General features: G+C 41.4%; 1 protein-coding gene across 1 annotated transcript in view; it reads right to left on the bottom strand.

Annotated features, from left to right (window-relative positions):
- Positions 1-5,030: 5,030 nt before the first annotated feature.
- Positions 5,031-23,485, bottom strand: part of PITPNB (phosphatidylinositol transfer protein beta) — a 59,834-nt gene continuing 41,379 nt past the window's right edge. Inside the window, exons 7-9 of the mRNA XM_029912625.1 lie at positions 15,451-15,561; positions 10,818-10,940; positions 5,031-6,034 (exon numbers count right to left, since the gene is read on the bottom strand). Coding sequence (XP_029768485.1) covers positions 5,987-6,034; positions 10,818-10,940; positions 15,451-15,561 — 282 coding nt within the window. The 3' untranslated portion in view covers positions 5,031-5,986. The remainder of the gene's footprint in view (positions 6,035-10,817; positions 10,941-15,450; positions 15,562-23,485) is intronic.

The following is a 23,485-nucleotide window of genomic DNA, read 5'->3' as shown; positions in this document are numbered from 1 at the left end:
TGCATTAAAGGCAAACAGGGAAGCCACATGTGTTGTTTCACTATCACAACACATAAAACCTTTACAGGTGTGAATTTTCACTGACTTCTGCAATTCAGCAGCTCTCACCTGATCCTATCAGAACTCATTTTACTTATTCATGAGTATTTGCACAAACATTTTTTCTAGGCTTTTTATCCCTCAAAATGTTGGGTTCTAACAGACTAAAACCCAACTTCTGCCTTTTCTGGGAAGCTGATATAACAAGGAGAGACATTTTGCCACTAGAACAGCAAGGTACTATTGAAATACCAAGTAAGATTAAAGATAGCATCTCTACAGACCCTGCGTACGAGGTAGAGTTTAAAATGTGCTCAGAGTCCAAACACGTTGTCTCTCACAATATTGGGAGCCTGAACTTGGCCGAAGGCGGAGACTTTCCTCCACCATATTGCCCACAAAATCTCGAACCCATGAACATACTCTGCTGGGAACAGCCTTGTGAAGCCAAGCTGCCTTCATCTTGAAGCAGAGTTGAATATTTCTCACTGCACGGGGTTCTTTAATTGGACTCTGACCAGGTGGAGACTGGGCTTGGATCAAAGCAAGATGATGGATGCTCAGTCCAGGCAAGGCTGAGGTACCCATGGCAGGCAACATGAAGTATTGAGAGGGAAACAGTGGTAGTACCTGCCTGTTTAAATAGTATCTGCTGCTCACATCATGGGTACAGAAGTTCACCCATCAGGAGGAGTTTCTGGGCATGACTGCTCTTCGCGTCCTAAACACCTATTCCCACCTGCATTTAGAGGATTGTGTCCAACTTGCCAATGCAGGTCTGGCCAATGTTACCCATCATCACTTCCTTCTATACCAACTATGTGGGGCTTTGCCTGCAAGTAACTAGGTCTCCAGCTAGCACAGAACATAGCTGACACCTGTTGAACAGCATCACCCACAGTGTAAATTTAACAACCACTAGGCCAGAGATCGGCAACCTTTGGCATGTGGCCCGTCAGGGAAATCCGCTGTCGGGCCAGGATGGTTTGTTTACCTGGAGCGTCCGCAGGTTCAGCCGATCGCAGCTCCCACTGGCTGCGGTTCGCCGTTTCAGGCCAATGGGGGGTGTGGGAAACGGTGTGAATGAGGGATGTGCTGGTCGCCACTTCCTGCAGCCCCCATTGGCCTGGAACAGCAAACCGCGGCCTGTGGATGCTGCAGGTAAACAAACCGTCCTGGCCCACCAGCGGATTTCCCTGACGGGCCACATGCCAAAGGTTGCCGATCCCCGCAGTGGGCCAAAGGCTCTACTAGCTTTCTGTTACTTCCCCAGTGCAAGCTGAAGCTGCCCATTAATCTATACAAGACTTGCCTGGTTTGGGTTCAGTCTACCCGAGACGCCTTCTCCCCCACAATTTTGCAGCAGCAGAGACTCACCAAAATGCCCAATCCAATAGCCCTAGATTTAAATAACAGGGGCACAGAGTTCACCGGACAAGGCCCTTAGCACTAGAATTTGATTTCCCTTTGGGCTAGCAGAGCCCCGGGCTGCCCTTCACGGCACGGTCAAAGGCTCATCCACGTACTGAGGCATCTGTCAGAGCAGGGCAGGGAGGAGTGAGCTGGTGAGTCCGGATTATTTCAGTCTTTACGCATACACTTCCAATTCCAGCTGGCCCATCACCCCACATTACTGCCCCCACGACAGGCGCTGAAACATGCATGGTAATAGTCTTATGGCTATCCCTGCCTTAAAACCCACGTGAATTAGCAACTCCTCTGAGCACACTGCTATTACCATGACCACAGTGGTCATGCTTTCCTGCTTCCTGTCATGTATTAGCACAGAATTCGCTAGAACACGGCCAGCAGCCACAGGTCAAAGGATGTGGAAATACGATGCACTGTCCTTAAGCATGAACTGCATGCTTTAGATGGGCTTTAAGGATATGTCTACACGGGGATCAAAGAACCATGGCAATACTGCAGCTGGTCTGGGTCAGCTGACAGGCTCGCGGGGCTAAGAATCACTGTGTAGATGTTTGGGCTCAGGCTAGAGCCTGAGCTCTGGGACCCTCCACCCTTGCAGCCCAAACCTGTCTACACAGTAATTTTTCAGCCCCAGAGCCCAACACCATGAGCCTGAGTCAGCTGACCTGGGCCAGTGGCAGGTTTTTTATCCCTGTGTAGCCATATTCCCATGCCAGTCCTGATAGGGTATCAGCCTTGGAAGAGCTTTTGCAAAACCAAACCAACCCAGGCCTCCATTAATGCTGTATCTGCTGTAGGAGTAGGGCTGCTTCCCCCAGCCCTGCATAGCTGTAATTTGACAGTTTGATATGAGAGAGAAACAACAGTCAGCCTCAGCTATCTACCCGTCTGTGTCTTCCAAAGCATGTTCATTTTCTCCATACCACTCCTCGCATGTGGAACATTCTTCCTGAACTTGGTGAAGTCACTACCCTTTTCCTTGAAATCCCTCCTGCACAGTCACTTCTGCTAGCGTGCCCATAGGAACCTGCCAACTATTGTCCATTAAAATGTAATTTGAAACAAGATGCAACAAAAGCACAAGCTCTTCCGGGCATGGAAGCTGTCTTCCTTTACATCTGCACAAATGCTTAGCACTATAGGATCCTCAGTGGACCTCTGAATGCTACTGCAATAACTTGCAGAAAACATGACTAAACTGTTAGGAGGGGGATGATCATGCTTTCTGTATTGAGGTTGAAGAAATTTCGGCCCTGTCCACATCAGTGACCAAACTGTTCTAGTTACTTGAGGGGTTCCTATTTTCTACTGCAGACTGTGCCATTGTTTCCAGACAAATAATTCCTAAGGTGAACAGCAAAAAAGGATCAGTTATCAACAGAACACACAAAATACAGCACTGCAGCAACACAATCAGTTGAACAGTACACTCCACAACTATCAATAAGATTTCACCTAAATATTTATATTACTCAGTTTGGATTCCAAGTATTTCAAGGCTTTCCATTGGTATTTGAATTTTTTTTCAGCTTAAATGACTGAAGAGCATCAGATTTTTAACCATCTCATACAGTTTCCACAGATCGAGAGAATTAAAATGGCAATATGAGAAATCCACAAAGTGACATTAATGATACCCAAGACACGACACAAGGGATATTTTATGATCAAATTTATTTAATTACATTTCATTGACTGTTTTACTGTAGTTCACATCAGAGACTGCCAAAGTAAACTAAACATTTACATTCACTACAAAGTTCCCTCAAATTTTCATAGCTAGTCCAAAAACCATGAAAACGATAGGGGTTCCTTTCCCTCCTTGGAATGTATTCCGGCTCCCATTGGTGAGAGTGGGAGTTACATTCCTGCACTGAAAAGAGAACTCAGCCCTTAGTTTCACAAATTTGCAAAAACCCTCCTTGTAGTAAGTTGTATAAACATGGTTTAAAAGTTTTTACAAAACCAATCTTCTGCTGGTACAGAGAATAGATGTCTATTTTCATTGCTAGGCGAGGAAGGACTAACCAAAGACTGACCTTGTAGCATGGAAGATAGTGAGGCAATAATACAGTACAGACATACCAAAAAATCCATGTCCACTTGTCTGACCGTCATTACAGGCGATGGACTAGGTGGGCTAGTCATATTCAAAGCATGATCTGCTCCCCTTGAAGTCAATGAGAGTTTTGCCACTGACTGTAAAGGAAGAAAGAATCACTCCCGCTATCAGCTAATTAAATAAGCAATTATTCCCAAGTGTCTGGTGTGGGTGTGGGGTTGAAAAACTAGACAGATCCTTCAGCAAACCTCACCCTACAGAGGCTTCTGGGAGGAAACCTTACCTAACTAGTGGTCCTAAAATAAGTTGTTCCTGATTTAAGCATTTTGATAATAAATCTATGATATGCTTCATTGGAATATTTTCTTTAAAAAAATCATGAAGACAACTTACTATTTGAGAACTATCTAAAAAAGGCCTTTATTATACCATCTTTCCTTTTATGTCTACTTCTAATAAATCAGAGAAACATCAGATGCTACAATTTAAACTTTCATCATATCTGAAAGTGAACATCTTTTTTTAAAAGTGAATTTTCAACATGAAAAGAGCTAAAAGTCACCGTTATATTCCATTGCGCAATCCGTGTGAAATTGAGACCATTTGCATAGTTTCCAAACGAAAACTTTGAAAAAAAAATAATTTCAGAAATAAATGTTATTCTAGGGAAGTGTTACACCTTCAATTAAACTACACAGCCTTTAAAGGCTCAATACCGGTATTGTCAGTTATTTTGTCTGAAAGCCTCCTGGAAAATTGTTCTGTTCAAACTGTTATAAATCACAAGCCATTTTTCCTTAATTTTGCCAATTTTTAATGAAGAAAACATTTGAATTTCAATGTACAAAACTCCAATAAAAAGGTGATTTCTTTCAGCAAGATGGGTAAAAGTTGGGCCATTATTGTATTCCTCATTCAACAGCAAAAGTCTTCCAATTCTCACCAATAGAAAAAAAATCTTCTGATTTGACTTAGATGACAATCCAGAAATAAATAGGTATAAATACATTCATAGTTCCTATTCCAAAATCACATAGGGAAAACACAAAATTGAAAATTACTTTATCTGAATTTGTTGGCTTATAATGAGATAGGCAAATTATAGCAGAGTGATTCAAGAGGGGAATAAAACAAAGGTAGGGAATAAATTGGTCCAGTACTGACATTCAGGAAACATACCAGTTAGCATAATTCTGCAGTCAATTATCCTTTAAATGACACTACTCAGTCAATTCGTATTTGCTTCAGGTATTTATAATGAAAGCAGTTTCCTTTGTATCTTTGCTGAAGATGGGTATAGTACCCTGGAGAAACTGTAACAGCCCCTCAGTATGCGTGTATGTATATATAATTATATACAGATAATCATGCATCCACACACACATCTGTATATCAACACTGCAAGTGACAGGTCAGATCCATTATCATTCATCATTGGCAGCACTTGTTCCTCTCACTTGGCCTTGATTACGTAACTGTAGAAAAAACAAAAGATACAATAAGTGCTAACAGTTACTCAAGTAAAATTAAACTCTAAAAATGCAGATTTTACTAATTCTCTAAGAAAAATAGTTAGTGCAGCACAGTCAAACCTTCACCAGCATTGAGCTGGATCATATTGTATCAGTTCAAATTTTCTAGGGAATCTTTTAGATTGAATATCAGTCTTGTGATTAGAACAGCAACTCAGACATCAAACAATGGAAATAAGTACAAAAGCACTCCCATACGCTGGATCTCTGGGATTTGAAGTTAGCTGCAGATACAGGATCCACCATTAAAGGCATGTGAGAAAATGCTCAGAGCAGGAAATATGAACATTAAAGTACTGGGTGTGAATATAAAGATTTGGACTTCTGAGGAAATTAGTCCCTGGCGGCAGCATTTTAGGGATTTTTTTTTTTCTTGACCTGGGAAATAGATTGGCATCCCCTCCACACACCCATTTTGATTGTACAGTTTTTCTAAATGCAGTTATATTTTCTTTAACCACAAAGAGGGTCTAATAGAGCAGCAAAATGTCACTCTGTCCAGGAAGCCTCTTGCAGGCTTTGGAGCCTAAGTGTCCTGAAGCCAAAGCACATGTCAGGAGACAAACTGTAGAGCCTGCACTTTGAGCTCTTGCACCAGACAAGCATAAAGTACGATGTGATAGCTAGCTTGCGCCAAATTACAGCATCCCACGGACTGAATGGAGCATGTGCCCAGAGCCCATCATGGTGCCAAACACATGCGGAAGGTCTCAAATGAATCCTAGCCACGGGGCTGCTGTCCTGCTGCTGACTGGTCAGAGCAGGGGAGCAGCAGGGGCTCAGTCCCAAGAAAGGAATCTGGCTGCACCGCTCTAGAATAGTTGTTCCGCCAGTAATGCCCATCACCAGAAAGGATTCCTCCTCTCCCCCAGGAATTCACTTACACAGCTTGATTTTGCCTCTGAACCTACAGAGGATTCCGCTAGACGTCAGCAGCCACTGTGCCTCGAACGGAACCCTTCTTACGCATCTAAATGTAAAATAAAACCGTGAGCTACCAAATAAAGAACTGGTCACCAGGTTATTAGGAGAACTAAATGGCTCAGAGCCAGTCCCAGGTCCAGCTGAAGGAGTGGAGGCAGCTAGGTGGAAGGGGCACGCTGTAGGACAGGAAAGTCAGAGTGAGCAATGTACAGCTGCTGTAAAGGGAGGCAGCCTCTCAGTTCCTAAGGGCCATCTGAATCCTATACCCAACTGCTTGAAGCATACAGCACTGCTGCTGTTTCTCAGGGCTGAAGGAGCACAGCTTTGGCAGTTTCAAGCTGCTTCCTTCTTATGCTCTGATTAGGATCCGCACTGTCCAGCAGTTAGCTGATGGAGAGGGTCTAATACGGCAGAAGTGCTCTGGGTGTCCACAGAGTCAGACCACATACGGAGAGCAATCACACAGAAGAGCGAAATAGAGGTAAGTGCAGAAAAATTGTGAACAGGATATGAGGCGAGACTAGAAGCCCACTGAACAGGGATGAGAAAAGGCATCCAGGAAGCAGCAAACAATGGATAGTAAAGGAAACAAAGACTGACAAAATGAAAACAGATCCAGAAGAAGAACTGGAGAACCAAAAAAATCCAGCAGAGAATCTAATGAAGTAAAGAAAAGTAACACCAGAAATGAAAAAGGAGAAAAGATTTTAAAGAAAGCAAATAGTAACAGAAAGCAACGCAAGAAAATGCAAAACTGCCAACCCAATTAGATCCCACTGGGCTGTTCCCTGCAATTGTTTCTTTGTAACAACATAAAACTGCAGACACCTGTGAGCTCCTGGACTATATCACCAGAGAGGCTGAATACTGCCCAGGGCTGGAAGTGCAAGGACATTTCTATCATGCTGGGCATCTCATCACTGAGCCCCCTTCTCTCCGCTGGTCCAAGCCCATAATAGTAAGTGTCAGCCTTGAAGTATTTGAGATTTAGTGAAAATTACCATTTGCTACAATATTTCAGCAAGTGGCTAGTTAAATGTGGCACGTGGAGAGCAGAAATTCTTTGGGGATAAAATTAAAAGGAATGTTCAACTTATATTGTGAGTGACCCAATGCGTGGTTACATTCTACCCACCCTTAGGTTATTGTCTCTCACGAGGATACCCCCATCACAAAAATCTTCTTGGAATGTGCTTTGTAGGTGCCTGCAGATACCTCTATTATGTTAGTAAAGAAAGAGCGGTAAGAGTATTTAAAACAGCAGGAGCCAACTCTTTCTACGTGGCTCACAATAAGATATTCCAGCTACAAGACCACATGTTTTTTAAACAGTCACCAGCAGGGCCGGCTCCAGGGTTTTGGCCGCCCCAAGCAGCCAAAAAAAGAAAAGAAAGCCGCGATCGCGATCTGCGGCGGCAATTCGGTGGAAGGTCCTTCGCTCTGAATGGGAGTGAGGGACCGTCCACCGAATTGCCGCCGAATAGCTGGACGTGCCGCCCCTCTCCGGAGGCTTGCCAGGCTGGTGCCTGGAGCTGGCCCTGGTCACCAGAGTACACATTTGAAAAAAAGTAATTTAATAAGTTATCATGAGGAGCTTTAAATCTACTAAATCTTGAGAGACAAAACCATCTGCTTTATTCTGCAAGGAATGAAAGGGGAAGTAAAAGCCAGCTTCCAGGACTGACACAATCCTTAAAAAAAGACGAGGTTAAAAGTTATATCCTGAAAGCAAGAAAACCAGGTTTAACTTCAGTATGGCAGATAAGAGCTAATGTACAGCAAATATTTTAGGGATTGAAGTATTTGCTAGTAGACTGACAACATGTAAGTAGTTACATAGCAGTGAACACAAACAGAAAAGTTACTGGTAATTTCTCTTTAGCCCATGTTCTTTTAACCCAGCTAGAGGAAAATCTTCACAAACTAGCATGTACTTCTGGAAGTAAAAGATCAGGGAGCACATTCTATTTATGTGAAACATTTGTGAATCTGAACATTTGATCTTTGAGATCACTTTTGCAAAGTCAAAAAAGCAGTTACTCACCTATGAGATATCTATCAACGGGTAGCCTCCTCCACAAAGACAAGCATCTACAGTCCATGCAGACACAAAAAGGGGAAGGTTTAGGGAAGTTTTCCATGATCTCTGAGGCTTGTCCTACACATACCTGCGGTGTGCACACCTCATACTATATTTCCCTCTTTCCCAGAGGGACTGGATGATGTCTGGCCCATACCAGATCAGGAACTGAGGTGGTGGTTTAAAAAAATAAATAAATAAATAAAAAAAATAAAGACAACCCTTCTGATGAACTCCTTACAGATAGGAAACCACTTCCTCTTTCACAGATCCCTACTGATGGAACAGTTTCCCAAACTCGTCAGTCTGGGATAAAGTGGGAGTACAAGGGGAAATTCAGAAATCATTTCTTTTGGAAATAATTAATGTAGAGATGTCCTACCATAACAAGCATCCACTTTCATATTGGCATCTAGGCAGAAGTGTTCATAAGGGGAGGGAGATATCCATCTTATTCCAAAAAGTGTTTCTGGGATCTGCCAAAGCAGCCCCTTTTGCCTTACTTGAAGAGGAAGGACATTTTGCACCCAGCTGTGTTGATAAAACAGCCAGCCAGTTGATTTTCCCTTGGCTTAAAAGTTAGGAAATATGGGAAGGCATTTAGAACCGGAGTAAACAGACGAATATATTTCTTCCATCCACTCTCGCTACAGGGTTAGTAAATGGGGCATTTTGCCCCTCAAAGGCAACACAGATCTCTCCTATTGCAAACATACAGTTGAACACTGTCTGAGTAACCTGCCTAATGCTTCTGAGCCATCTTGATTGCGAAATTTTGCTTGAAAAAAAGCGTATTGCTGAGAGCCATTGTTGGGCACAATGAGGAGTCCTTGTGGCACCTTAGAGACTAACACATTTATTTGGGCAGAAGCTTTCGTGGGCTACAGCCCACTTCATCGGATGCATGGAGTGAAAAATACAGTACGCAGTATAAATATTAAGCATGTGGCCTTTGGAAACTGCCTCTGGCCTTGGCTGTCTGATAGTCTCTCCATATTTTGTCCTGAAGGTGGTTGGGTTTGTTGCCATCTACAGGTCTGTAAGTAGGAAATTCCAGTCATCCTGTATTATACTAGTACTAACTCTTAAAGGAAGGTCAGGTATCTAAGACGGCTCAGGAATACAGCAGGCACTTAACTACTAAAGGTAATCAAGGCAATACCCAATTCTGTGATCTGAAAAAAGTCTAGCAAACCCTCGGTCAATGGGGCAACGTAATTGGCCATTCTGAAACCAATGATCTGTAGTTTATCCAAAAAAGAGAATATTTTGACAGAGACATTTCTCAGCATCAGGTGGTCATGTACTGTAGTTGGCATTCCATACGGCTAAGACATACAAGACTGAGCCCATCCAATGGTCCAAGAATCAAGTGTCTTGTAAGGGTGAGCAGAGTGATGGTTATCTGGCCTTTTACTAAGAGCTGATCAAAGCCGATCTCAGGGACTCCTGTGCTAAAAGACGGATTCCTACAACCTCTCCAGCCTCCAGAGCAGAGCCGGTCCAAACTCCCAGGTTAGGAAGGTTTGTTGGGCTCATGTTCATAGGGATGAGCAGAAGCATCTCTATTCCTCCTCAAAAACATTTCCCCACAATGCAAACAGCAGTGTATAAGGCTGATCTAGCCACACATGCCCAGGGTAACACTGGGGATGGGAGCGTCAGAGGTAGTGTTCATATCAATAGCAAAGTAGGTCTGTTTGACCCGAGCAACAGTTTGTATTGGAGAAGAACTAGTATTAATAGCAATACTGGGTCTGTGGTGAGAAAGCCAGACTATTTCTGGGTCTCTGGCAGCCCAAATGTGTTGAAGTCTCACATCTCATTACTCTGCATATTTGAGCAGAACCAGAGTGCTGCTAGGAGAAAGACCGCAACCCAAATGGGTGCTGGGCAATAAGGCGGTCAGAAAGCACCTTACAAAGTTCAAACTGTAGCTTTGGCAGATGCTAAAAAATCTGAGTGAGGCTCAGAATTTACAGAGAAATGCTCACAGTGGGAGAACCACAGCCTGAAAAATGACTTTGCAGCAGAAAGGTCCTTTCCTAGCTTGTTGTGTTCCTCAGCATCTGAGAGAAGAGGGAGAAAACTGCTTGAAGGATGAGCTTCCTTTCAGACACTCTGGGACCATACAGACAGGTCAGACTATGAGCATTCATAGCCTCTCAGACACAGAAGGAGGCAACACAAGTGCTTGTTAATTCTCTGATGACAGATTTTTTTCAGGAATGAGTTTCTCAATGTCTATCACGCTCATCAAGACAAGTCCAACTGTCCTCATGGGGGACACACACTTACTTCAAGACACGTTTGAAGGGAAAAATAATCAACTCTAATTACAACTTGAAAACTAAACAAAACAAGACACGATGCAGAAGTGAGGGGACAGCTCCAAGGTCCGACTGACAAGTGGTGAAAAGGGAGCTGTGGGATTGCGTGCACTAGGTATAGATAATGTTTTCACAAGCGGAAAGAGATGCTCAGTGCAGGCATTCAAGACATGGGATACTTACCAGAAACATTTACATTTCAACAACTCCTGGCTCTTTGCAGCATGGTATGCAGAAGCTCCACGAGCGTGGCTCTGTGGAGGAGATCCAGTGAAGAGCATAGCATTTATCAGTGTTATCCCATAGCACACAGAGTTGGCAGGATGGACACAAGCCATTGATGTAGCCTTCTTTGATTCTTGTACAGCCCCAACTACCACAGAGTGTACATTTATAAACAGCCCTCAAAGCATTCTTACCGCTTCCAGCTCTCGTTGGGTTTCATCCTCCATTCTCCTGATGTCTTCCATAGTCAGATCAATCCACCTGTCAATCCAACAGAAAAGCTGGCGATGGAAGTTGGTAAATATCCTCTTTTCTTGCTTTAAGGAGACAAAGCAGCATTAGAAAATATGCTCATGATTTATCAATAAATGTCCAAAGGAGAACTGAGTTAAATTTTAAAGGATGTTGCAGCTATATAGTCTCATGCTCTTTATTTCACAATGGCACTATCCAGCCTTCCCAGACTCTTGGGTTTAAGTTAATGATTTCACATCTCTTCTCTGCCTCTCAACAAGGAAAATGAAATGCACTTTGTAATAACAATTTGTTCTTAGAAAAAAGTTTGGCAATTTTGTTACTTGTAAAGGTTGTGGATGCATTCTCCAAAATACATTTACTCCACTGAATCTGATCCTAGACAGAATCCATTTTTTAAAAAACCCACAGCTACTGTACAAGCTCAGTAATAAAAACATCTGTGGTAAAATGAGGTGAAGAAGAAAATGACACTGGGAATTCAGTAGGTGGCACATTTACACTCCCAGCCTCCTCTCTGTCCCCCTCGTATTAGAAGTGAATTATGTCCCGATATGGTGCACGGAACAATTGGCTGCTGCAAAGGGCATCTTTTTTAAGAGATATAACCGTGCACATGTAAGTCAAATTAAGGATTCCTTGGCACCTTTTGTTAGGAGTTAAAGGGGTTAGCTTCTACGTCCTGACCAGTTCCAATTTGGGTATTTCCATCTGTCTGCTATATTTAAGGTACCTGGTGATTTCCTTTGGATATTGCATTTCTGCCAATCCTAAACCATGTGTAGTATTTGTTCTGTTAAAGAGCTGTAACTGTCTAATTCAAAAGCGACTGTAGCAATTCCTGTACAGTTTGTAGTGCTGTGAGAGCTTTCAAGTTGAAAAGTAAGATAGTGTTCTCATATCAATGATACAAACTTTTTTCACCATAGAATTGCCAACCCTGCTTCTTACCTTGCTAGAATTACATCGATAAGTATAGTTGTGTTGTACCTATATATACACACACGTACACAAAAACTAGTAGTGAACTATTCAAGGTTGCAACCCAAAGCTCTCTCACAGAATGTTTTGTTGCCTCACTGATACTCTACTCTTATCCTTTGGGATGCTTCATTCCGGAGAAACTATGCTGATTATTGGCAGTAGCCATAACCTTGCTTTATGTAAATGAAAACAGAGTCAGACTAACTCTCTGTGAAGGGGAGTGGACTGACTTGAGTTAGTGATGGAAAGAACACAAGTACGTTAGAATGTAAGCGATGAGGCCATGTACCAGGGAAACAGTTTTGGATCTTCGGCTTGGTTTATCCTCTTGTATTTTTTGGTTTGAAATCTGTGACATGTGCAGCTCCTCTTCCCGGGAGAGCAAACAACTCAAGTACAAGCCTAAAGCAAGCGTGGTCCCAGCATCTTTTGGTCCTTACAACCGCTTTATAAACTAAAAGTCTAGTGTGTGTTTCGATGTTGTGATTGATGAACACCCAATGAGACAGTCTGCCAAAGGCAAGGCTGGCACAGCAAATTCTGTGCTGAATCTCAATGTCTATATCTGCCCTCTGTGAGAGAGGGCTGCCAAGATAGGCAAAGTATTCTACATTTTCCAGTTCATCTTTGTCGATATAGATCTTCCTTGCTGGGTCTGATGATTGACTGGGGACTGGCTGGTGGAGAACTTTTGTTTTGCCGATGTTCAGAGTTAGCCGTAGGCTTTTGTAAGCTTCAGAGAAGCAATGAAGGGCTGTTTAAAGATCCTCCTTTGAGTGTGCAGCTACAGCACAATCATCTGTGTACTGGAGTTCAGTTATTGTTGCTGATATTACTTTAGTTCTGGCACGGAGACAAGAGAGGTTGAAGAGGTTGCTGTCAATTCGACATAGGATGCCAATGCCCTGCAGTAGGTGGTCTTGGATTAATGTTTTCATAGCTGCTAAGAAAATGAAGAAAAGGGTGGGTGCCAATTTGGATGACAAAAGGCTCAGAGGTAGCGCCACTACACAGGATGGAGACAGTCATCCGGCCATGGAGAAGTCTTACAATGATAAATTTGCTTGGGCAGCCAAACTTTGACGTGATTTTCCATAGAGCCTCACGGTTGAGAGTCGAAGGCTTTGGTCAGATCAATAAAGACCATATACAGTTTCTGGTGTGGTTCTTGACATTTTTCCTGGATCTGCCTGTCTGCAAAAGTCATGTATGTTGTGCCTCGTGATGGTCTGAAGCCACACCGGGACTCTGGAAGTACTTCCTTTGCAAGAGGGAGCAGGCAATTTAGTAAGATTCTAGCAAAAATCTTCCCAGCGATGGAGAGGAGGGCAATGACTCTATAGCTGCCACAGTCGGCCGTCTCCCTTTTTGAAAATGGTGACTACATTCGCATTACATAAGTCACCAGGGATTTCTTCGATGCGCCAGATTTTGAGGAGCAGCAAGTGAAGCTTGTTAGTCAGTGTTTCTTCCCCCACTTTCAGTACTTCAGCTGGTATGCCATCAGGGTCTGGTGCTTTATTGTTCTTCATTTGTTTAATTGCTTTGCAGACCTACTCAGGTGTTGGTGGGTTGGCAAGAGTTTCCCAGATTGGGTGCTGAGGGATGGAGTCAATGGTATCGTCAGTCACAGTTGATTCTCGATTTAGAAGCTTTTGGTAGTGTTCCTTCCTGTGCTCTTTGATGGATTAATTATCTTTAAGAAGGGCACTACCATCTTCAGATCACAGAGGTGTGAGGCCACATGAGCTTGGTTTGTACAGGGTTTTTGTCTCTCAAAAAAAGCTCTGCATATCATGTCTATCAGTAAATGTTTGGATTTCTTTTGCTTTGTCCTCCCCACCATGTGTTTTTGATTTCTCGGATCCTCCTTTAAACTTCAGCTTTGAGTAGATGGAAAGAGCTCTGCTTCTGACTGGATAGTGGTTGGTTTTGCCACTTGCAGAAAGCTTTTTCTCTTCTGCTTCAAAATGGCTGTAATCTCAATGTTGTTGTCTAACCAGTCCTGATGACAGGGGGTAGCAATACCAATGGATTCCTCGCAAACCTCATGGATGGTCTGTTTTAGGGCTTCCCAGCCTTCTTCGACACTTGTGTTGTCTTTTCCAAGTGTGCATATGGCCAGTTTTTCACTGAGGAATGTTTGAAGTTCTCTTGGTGCACTGAGGATTGAAGGGTTTGGTTGTTGTATTGACATCTGTGTGATCTGGATTGCTTTCTATGTTTCAGTGCAATCCTGATGGACATGACTGACCTTACCAGATGGTGGTCAGTCCAGCAATCGTCTACTCCTCTCATGACAAAGGTGATTTGGACATCTTATAGATCCTGTATTCTTACAATGACAGTCTAGGAGGTGCCATTGTTCTGAGCTGGGGTGTTGCCAAGTTGTTTTGTACTTGTTGCTTTGTCTGAAGATTATGTTGGTGATCACAAGGTCATACTCTGCACATTTCCTGAGTAAAAGGGTGCCATTGGAATTGGTCTTGCCCACTCCTTCCTTCTCAATGGTACTACTCCATAGGTTAGAATCTCGGCCAACTCTTGTGTTAAAGTCCCCTAAGAGGATTATCTTATCTGTTTTTGGAATGGTTGATAAAAATTTATCAAGATCAGTGTAGAAGGATTCTTTCTGTTCTTCAGCATCAAAAGTTGGTGCATATGCACTGATGATAGTGGCAAATGACTTACTGACCAGTTGGATGTGGAGGGTCATAAGGTGCTTGTTGACGCCAATGGGGAGCTCAGTCAGGCTAGAAGGTTTTTGATTGCAAAGCCAACACCGTGTATTCACCTGCCGCTTGGTTTTCCTTTCCAGAAGAAAGTGTAACTACTGCCCTCTTCCCTCAAGTGGCCTTCATCTGCATGTCTTGTTTCACTGACAGCAGTGATGTCTATGTTCTACCTTGAGAGTTCTCGGGCAATAATTGCTGTTCTGCATTTGGGTCTTTCACTTTCTGATTAGTCTAGCAACGTATGGACATTCCAAGTTGCAAGATACATTTTTGTTTTTCGACCACATTGGGAGTGATCCCTCTGGACACTTATCCAGTCAGGTATGGTGCAGCTTTTAACTAAATCAATGGTATATGTTACATTTTGCTTTGTAATCCCTCAATCTCTGTGGCTGTTGTAAAATTTAATGCTACAAAAAAACAAAATAAGATACTTTCACAAGCCTTTTGGTGCACATACTGCTGGAAAAGCATCGAAGCACTCATGTTTTATGTAAATAGATTTTTTTTTTGAACTTGAGAGAATAATGGAAGCAAAGGACATTCCTAAGTGCCATATACATATAGACCCCAATCCTGCAAATACTTACACATGTGCTTAACTTTACTATCATGAGTACTTCTGATGAAATCAATGCGCCTACTCACAGAAGTCAAGTTAAGCCATAAGTGGCTGCCGGTTTGGGACCTTAGAAGTCAATGGTTTGATTTCTTGAAAAATTGAATGGATCAATGTCTTCACTAACATTTCATTTTAATAGAAGAAAAATGTCCCAACTTTTCACTTCTACTAAAAAAAACACCAACAAAAAAACCCCACTATGCCGCAGAGTATTTAAAAAGCAACTCTTACCTTTTGGATAAAGTTTTCTACTTTGTTCTGTAGTCCCCACCATTTAAATTTGATAGTCACCAACTTGTAAGCACACATTTTAGGGCAGTCTTCATCAGCTGCTAGCTCTTTCTGTTTGTGGAGAATTGGGGGGGGGGGGAAATCTCTTCATTTAATGTTAGTGTTTGAATAAAAACTTGTTGGCATGGAAATTTATAAATGTGAATAATAAACAAGGATTCAGATGTACACATTTAGTATTATTCTTGCAAAGCACCATTTTAAGGCTTAGACAATGGTTGTACTGCGATTTGAACATGCAGAGTGCCAAGGATTAATAAGACACTGTCAGGTTAAAAGCCATATTTAAAAAACTACTTTACCTCTGTTATAAACATGTCTTATAATTAAATCTGAAATAATTTAAAAAATTACATTTCCTTGTCATGATTTATGCCAATAGGTTACTTTTTGAGTATTCTAGCTTGACAATTAAAATAGACTACTGTGGTGGGTTTTGTTTTGGTTTAAGTAAATATCAAATCATTTTCCCTTTCTGGTTGTTCATTAGTATAACAATTCTGCACTGTTTGGGTAGCTAACACACTACAAGGGAATATTTGTTGAAACTATTTCCACTGAACTGAAAAGAGATTTATGTAAAATGTTTTTATTGGTTTTGTAGCAGTTTATTTTTCATAAATTTGACCTGACAATGTCCAATTAAACCCCATTTGACAATGGGTGGAACACTGCATTTACACTTGAAACCCAAGTTATTTTCTCCACATTTCATAACACAAAAATCCACTGAAAACAACATAAAACCCAAGAACCAAGACAGTTTAGCAGTAGGCTTGTTAGAATACCATTACCTCACGCCTATTGTGCCTACATACCGCAGTGCAGACAGATAAATGTCATACCCTTCTTCCTTTCCTGGGAACTGGTACTACAGTCAGTGTCCAGTTTCTTAGCATAATCTGCATATGTCTGTTTGCACTCAGTTAATTGTAGGTGCAAATATCATACTTCTGCCTGCAGGAGTAAATCAGGCAGGGGAATCCCATTCTCCTTAATGGCCAGCAGTACTGGCAAGTGGCTATCAGCCCTATGGAGACTTCATCTCATTGGAATGACGGAAAGAGGTTCAGACTCAGGGACATGGGGAGTGTGCCCCCCCCCCCGGGGACTGAACTGAGAGGGGAGTGAAAAGCTGCCCACCATCACCTGCCCTCCCCACAGCAGGAGATGCAGCCGTTGGGAAATTACTGGACCTCTGCCAGCTGTAGCAAGTGAGCGCAGCTGGATGGAGGCAGTATATCTCCTAAAATTCTCCACTACAAACTTAAGCCTAACATTTGGCTAAAATTATTTAAATCAAAGCTCAGATTAGGTGGAACAGGGTTTGTAGTCTGCTGACTATTTGTGGAGGCTCGCACACCCCTGGAGAACACCTCTGATGACCAAGGACCTGGCTTACTTGCTCTCATTGAGGATTCTGGACCAGACAAAACTGAAGATCTTACACTAAGTTGTTCCCAAGTTACAAGTGGACAAAAAAGTTAGGACATTTCAGAAGGTGCTAAACCAGCACTTGTTAAAGTGCCATAACAAACAATTTGGCCAATTAACCCCCACTTTCAAAATGAAAATATACTCTGACAAGGGACGTCGTAAGAAATTCTGTGCAGAAGCAGAAAACGTTTTTTCAGAAATTGGGAGTGGGTGGGTTGGCAAAAAACAGACATAATAGAAACTGTCCTACAACCTTCATTGAAAAGCTACTATTGTGACTTCACAGCATCTGTAACACTAATTACATCAAAATGTATGTAAGCTGTTGGTCGTAACGAATAGGTCCATTAATTTATTTTTTCCAAACACACACATAATTTTGTATTTTTTAAAAACACGATGGTGGCTGACTAGTTGTTTGTGACCAGGTGAACAACAAATAAACCCTGCTTTCAAATTTAAGAGTGCAACACTACACTGACTTAGCCAAGATTCCAGTTTTAGCCTGTCAACACTGAGGAAAAGGAGATGCATCTTATTTTTAAAAAAATTTAAGATGAGGAAAGACGTCCCTAGGTCTCAGAGGTATAGTCATCCAAGACCGAAACAAAGCAATTTGTGATGTTTTACCTTGCAGCAGTTTATTACGTAGTAACAGTATTTCACTGCATCATAAAATATCAGTTACTTCACAAGGCCTGATTAGAAGAGAGAGTTAAAGCACAAGTTCTTTCTTTCCCATTGGATTAGTCTGCATGCTGTTTTCTTTCTACTTGCCTAACAATGAAACTCTGGACTTTGAATTTACACTTCTGACAGCAATTCTCTGGTGAAACAAAATTAGTTAGCTTAAAAAAAAAAATCTAAAGTTACAGGTGACCAGTATTATCCGTGGAGATATGGTTTAGGATATCAAAATAGAGTCCCATATCTACTGCAATCTTTGAGTCTCAATCAAGCTTGACAAACATTGCTTATGCTTTAATTAAAATATTGAAAAATTGCAGTTTATTTCCAATGAGTGGCTAGTTCCCAGAACCACATGGATACTCCCAGGGGGCCAGACGTGCTCCTCACCAAAAAAAAAAAAAGCTACAATGGCATTAATTGACTAACAGCCTTAGAGACAACAGGCTGGAAGGCTACAGTGAGAATTCCCTTCTCACACAAGAGATGGCCTCTACATATTAAGAGTGAGGCACTTTAATGGGGAAGCTTTCTCTGCTGCCTGTAGTGGGGACAGAGGATTTGTCTTCTCCAGCACTGCCACAGGATAAAAACACAAGAGTGACTAACAAAAAAATAAATTAATGAGTACTCTTCACATTGCCCTCTTGATCCCAGAAAAATCAGTCAGGCTCCCAAAAGAAAGGCTGGTAATGTAGATAAGCCACTCAGCTGGGCACGCCTGGAACCGCAAACCCAAAGTGCTGAGCCTCTTCAAAAGTGAATAAAAGCTTGTGGCACTGCACTGAGCTCTCCCTCCTCATTCTGTTCATAGAGCCTGCAGGTCACTGGAGCACAACAGAAATATGTTCTCTTAACCAACATGCCACCTACTGTCAGACAACTTACACTGAATCCTTTAAGGATTGCAACACTCAGGGAATCTGTGGCCTCAGAGGCTATTTCAGATCTCTGCAAAATGAGTTGAGAAGATGGCTGTTTGCAGACCACTTCTCTTACCATTAGTAATTGGCACTGAAGAATAGGAAGTCTAACTCCCTGTCTAATGGTCTTTAACTGCATTGAAGCCAGTTTAAAACACAGGATCTAGGTTACAACAAGATTTCTAAATTCACTGAGAAAGATGCGTTTTAAGATGGCTTAATTAATTTAGAAGTCCAGTGTATCAGGTGCTGAACTCTAGAGAGTTCCAAGAGGAAAGAGGCTTTAGTCTGGGGCACCACTTTAGCTGACTAGTCCTGATCTGAAAAATATAGTTTTTACTGCAAAGTAGAAAGGCTATTTTGACATTTTCAAATAACTGCACAAAAGCAGTAAGTCAAAGCCCAGTTTCAGCTGAAGAACAAATTTAAAGCACCAAAAATGCCTACAAACAAAAGGAGAGTGTCACAAGTCAAGTACACACATTGGACTCCAAGGCTTCTGCAATATAAAAGGGCATGATTACACAACTACACATACGTTCTACTCAACTCCAGACAGTTTTCACGATAACCGGTTTATAACAGTAACATCGGTAAGCAAAGTAACACTTCGGTGCTTTGCACAGTGAAATTATGTAACGATTTATAAACCACATTTGCATGCCATGGCAGGCTTCACATCAGAAAGGGGCTTCAGAGAGAAAGACAAGCTTAATTTTTTTTAAATGGGATTTATATTATTCACTGAAGTTTCCCTACTAATGTCATCCTTGATTAACAGGGACATTGATTTATTCAGCTAGGCTTTTAAACAAACCTTGACATTAATGTGAAATTTGGTTACTTCCTTGTTTGTGCATATGCATCACTGATTATTACAAGCCTCACGTTAACCTGATGCTCCCTCTGCCATAACTGTACTAGGAGAACTCAACACCTTGTGGTTATCTGTTAAGCACAAACTAATGATTTAAATCCAGATTTTAGAATTTGGAAGATATTCATCACCCCATGCCAGTTTTAAGACAAGTGATATTTTGGCCTAAATGCCTTAGTCTGTTAATAGAACCTGAGTTACAGGTGCACTTTTATGAAGTCCATTATTCTTACACACCTGAAGTGACAGCATGCCAAGTTTATTTTCTTAGAGAACAAACAAATACTTCAGTTAATACATTTTCAACTGAAATTGTATGTTCGGTTTGAAATTAGTCATCCTAATTAGGACAGATGATAATGCACGTTTAAATCAGTTTATTTGTACTTACATTAGGTTTGCTTTGTTTTCTGGACATCCAGAGTAAGGGCAATTCAACAAGTGACAGCAAAGTGAAGTTCAACTAACTTGCTTGACAGTATTTATTCTGCTTCCAAAAATCCCTCTAATTGTACTTGAACCTTGTGAGCATTTGTGATAACTTCATGCTAGAGCACATCTATTTTAGGCAAATTATTAAGAATACTAGCGTCCATTTTGTCATTCCCTTCCATGTTAAAATTAAAAACTGCTATTAAAAATGCAAATATAAAAATTCTATTTCTTGACAAAAACTAAAAACATATTCAAAATTATTTCTAGGGGAAATTAAGCAATTTTAGTTTTGGCAAGTATTTTGCCTAGCTCCTCCTTCATCTGACTATATGCCTGTCCATTTTTAAAATCAACTAATATGTAGGTTGTTTGATAGGAATGTTTTTCATCTACATATAATTACTGCAACATTTACAAACACCTTAATCTCAAAATAATTTATAGTGTTCTTCACCTACAATTTATAAAGTTTGGAAGCACTTCTTGCCAATTCTTAAATCCAGCATATAAATACACTGCACTAAGAATTACTTTTTAGTTTACATGATGCGAATTAGAGACCCTCTGAAACAATCACATGAAAAACATAATTAGTGGAGGCATCTTTAATACGAAGGTCTTTGAAGATATTTCACTGAAACACTTTTACCAAGCCGGAAGAACTATTAAATCAGAATAATCCTGAAAAATGTGAGTAGCACAAACTGATTTTATTGTGATATTCCTTACTACTAAGCAGTTGCAAAGTGCCTCCAGATTATTTAACGTACGTTTTATTTTTGTTGGATTCTTTAGATTTTGTATGTCTAGGTTTAAATGTAATCCAAGAGGCTAAACCATGTTTTTAATTTAACAATGCATATTAAGTTACTCCATGGTATGCAGAAGAGGCCTAAGGGAAAGTAATGTATATTTGGGCTACATAACTTAACTAAACAAAAAGCTGTGTGTTTGGCTAGAATAGGAAGCAGTGAGTATATGAAGACGACAAGTTCTCATTTCTTATATCTATGGCAAATACATCAGAAGGACTTATTAAAGGTGGAATGCCAGACGAGAGTAAAATTAATTTTTGAAACTAACATTCTTTTTAATATATGACAGTTCATTATTCATGCAGACAGTAAAAGGTTTTCTGCTGAACATTTTCTAGACATTTAAAAATATAGGACACACTAGAGCTGAATTATGTGCATTTATTTACTACACTAATTTCTCACTACAGAGCTCTGGTTATCAGTAGTAAGTGGAAATAAGTGTATCCAGAATTGACTTTCGTTCTGTTTACAAACAGAAGATTTAAAATGCAATGTTTGCTTTATGTGCTGAAACTACACAAATCTTCAACCCAGGTATCACTAAGAGAGAGGGAAAAAGAGGACAGTTTCAGCAGCCAACCCCCAGCACTCAAAAATCATGAGTTTGGCTTAAAATAATGAAATTTTAAGAAATAATAAATGTTGGGTTTTTATTTGCCTTCTGATTTTTTAGCCTTTAGGCATCACGTTTTCAAGGTTCTATGCAACCATGAGGGCTAGAGGCTTACTTTTTAGAAGCTGAAGCTTTAAGAAATAAACCAAATATTGTAAGACTCAGAATGATGTAATGAGATGGAAATACTGGAGTTTTCTGTTACAGAAGGCAGAAATACAGAGAAAACATTGGGGACAAGAATGCAGATGGAGGGTGAGAGGTTTATTTCTCCCAATTTGATCAAGGTGAAGTGTTTCAGTTACTTTGATCAGAATAGGAAAAATTCCATCTGAGTAGGTCACTGCTAAACATTCAGGATGTATAAGGGAATGCATGAGATTCCGATATGCTATCATCTGCCCCACATCTAGAGTGTACTAACTCAGAAATGACACTGGTCAACAGGTGGCTTTGTATAGAGACCCTCACTTTGAACACCACCAAGAATTTAAATGGCAAACAAGCATAGCTGAGACATTACAAAGCTGTGGATAAGCAAAAGGAAGGGCATGGTCTGTCAGCTCCAGGTGCAAGTCTGTTAAGCATATTGAGGCAATTTGGAAGTCCAGGAGCAACACGGAGTCTGGAAGGACCCTGAGGCTATGGACCACGGATGGTCAGTCAGACCCTCTTTCCCCCCACCTCACAACCCTTAGATGTAGCATATGGCTCAAGCAAGTCATTCCCCCCACCAATCCCCCACAGGCACCACATGGGGCAGGAAGCCCCCACCTCCTCAGCAAGGGAGGAAGAAAGATCAGCCAGGTCAGGTGCCCTAACTTTAGAGACCAGTATATGTGGTAACAGTCCCTCCCCACTCTGGGATAACAGCCTTCTCTTGCTGTCTGCTAGTATAGTTAGCTCTGTAGCTCAAGGGGTACAGGTCTATTACAGAACTAACCCTTTTGTGTGCATGCATTAGGATATAACTTTAAATTACATGATCACATACTATTTTTCTACAGTACCACAGCCTCAACAAGCACAGATTGAATGAATAAGGGACAAGAATTAAGGCTGTGTAGGCAACTGTAAATCTGGCATTACTTAACTTCCAAGTGCTTGACTTTGCAACCTAAGTCACATTATTTGAATGTATTTTTGTATGCAATATAAATACTTGGATTATACAAGAGATTCCTTAATATTCATTGAAGCTCAGTAATTCAGGCCCCATGTATTAGAAGGGATGGAATCTTTGATGCAAATTATAACACGGGTCACCATTTTGAAGACAGAAAAACATGTGATAACCCCATAACAGAATTGTTGTAACTCTGGTGTATACCTAGATAACCGTGATAAGGAAACTATTTTAAATTAGGTTTTTTTTTGAGAGAGACAAGTGGATGAGGTAATATCTTTTATTGGACCAACTACCGCTGGTGAGAGACAAGCTTTTGAGCAACAAAGAGCTCTTTTTCAATTCTGGGGAAGGTACTTAGGCTCTGTCTACACTACAGCCTATGTTGGCATAACTCATATCACTCAGGTGTGTGAAAAAACCATCCGAGTGATGTAAGCTACACCATTGTAAGAGTTCATGCGCTCAGCGCTAGTTAGTTGGGGAGCTTCTCCTGCCGACATAGCTTCTGCCACTCACAAGGTGGTTTTATTATCATAGAATCATAGAATATCAGGGTTGGAAGGGACCTCAGGAGGTCATCTAGTCCAACCCCCTGCTCAAAGCAGGACCAACCCCAACTAAATCATCCCAGCCAGGGCTTCGTCAAGCCTGACCTTAAAAACCCCTAAGGAAGGTGATTCCACCACCTCCCTAGGTAACCCAGTCCAGTGCTTCACCACCCTCTTAGTGAAAAAGTTTTTCCGAATATCCAACCTAAACCTCCCCCACTGCAACTTGAGACCATTACTCCTTATTCTGTCATCTGCTACCACTGAGAACAGTCTAGATCCATCCTCTTTGCAGTTGGGAGATCTCTGACGGCACAGAGTGTCTTCACCAGAGGTGCTGCAGCGGCACAGCTGTCTCGGTACAGCTGCTAGGCTGCAGCACTGTACCTATAGACGTGGCCTCAAAGCGTCACAGCTAAATATAGGGGGGAATACATTGTTTAGCATAATCAAATAACGGTGTCCTGTGGTGTCCAGGAAGTTGATGCTAGTATGGTAGTATTCTAGA

The sequence above is a fragment of the Terrapene carolina genome, unplaced genomic scaffold, assembly GCF_002925995.2.
Source record: "Terrapene carolina triunguis isolate 2854851 unplaced genomic scaffold, T_m_triunguis-2.0 Scaffold234, whole genome shotgun sequence".
Taxonomy (NCBI): Eukaryota; Metazoa; Chordata; order Testudines; family Emydidae; genus Terrapene; species Terrapene triunguis.
This window is presented reverse-complemented; position numbering and strand designations above follow the sequence as displayed.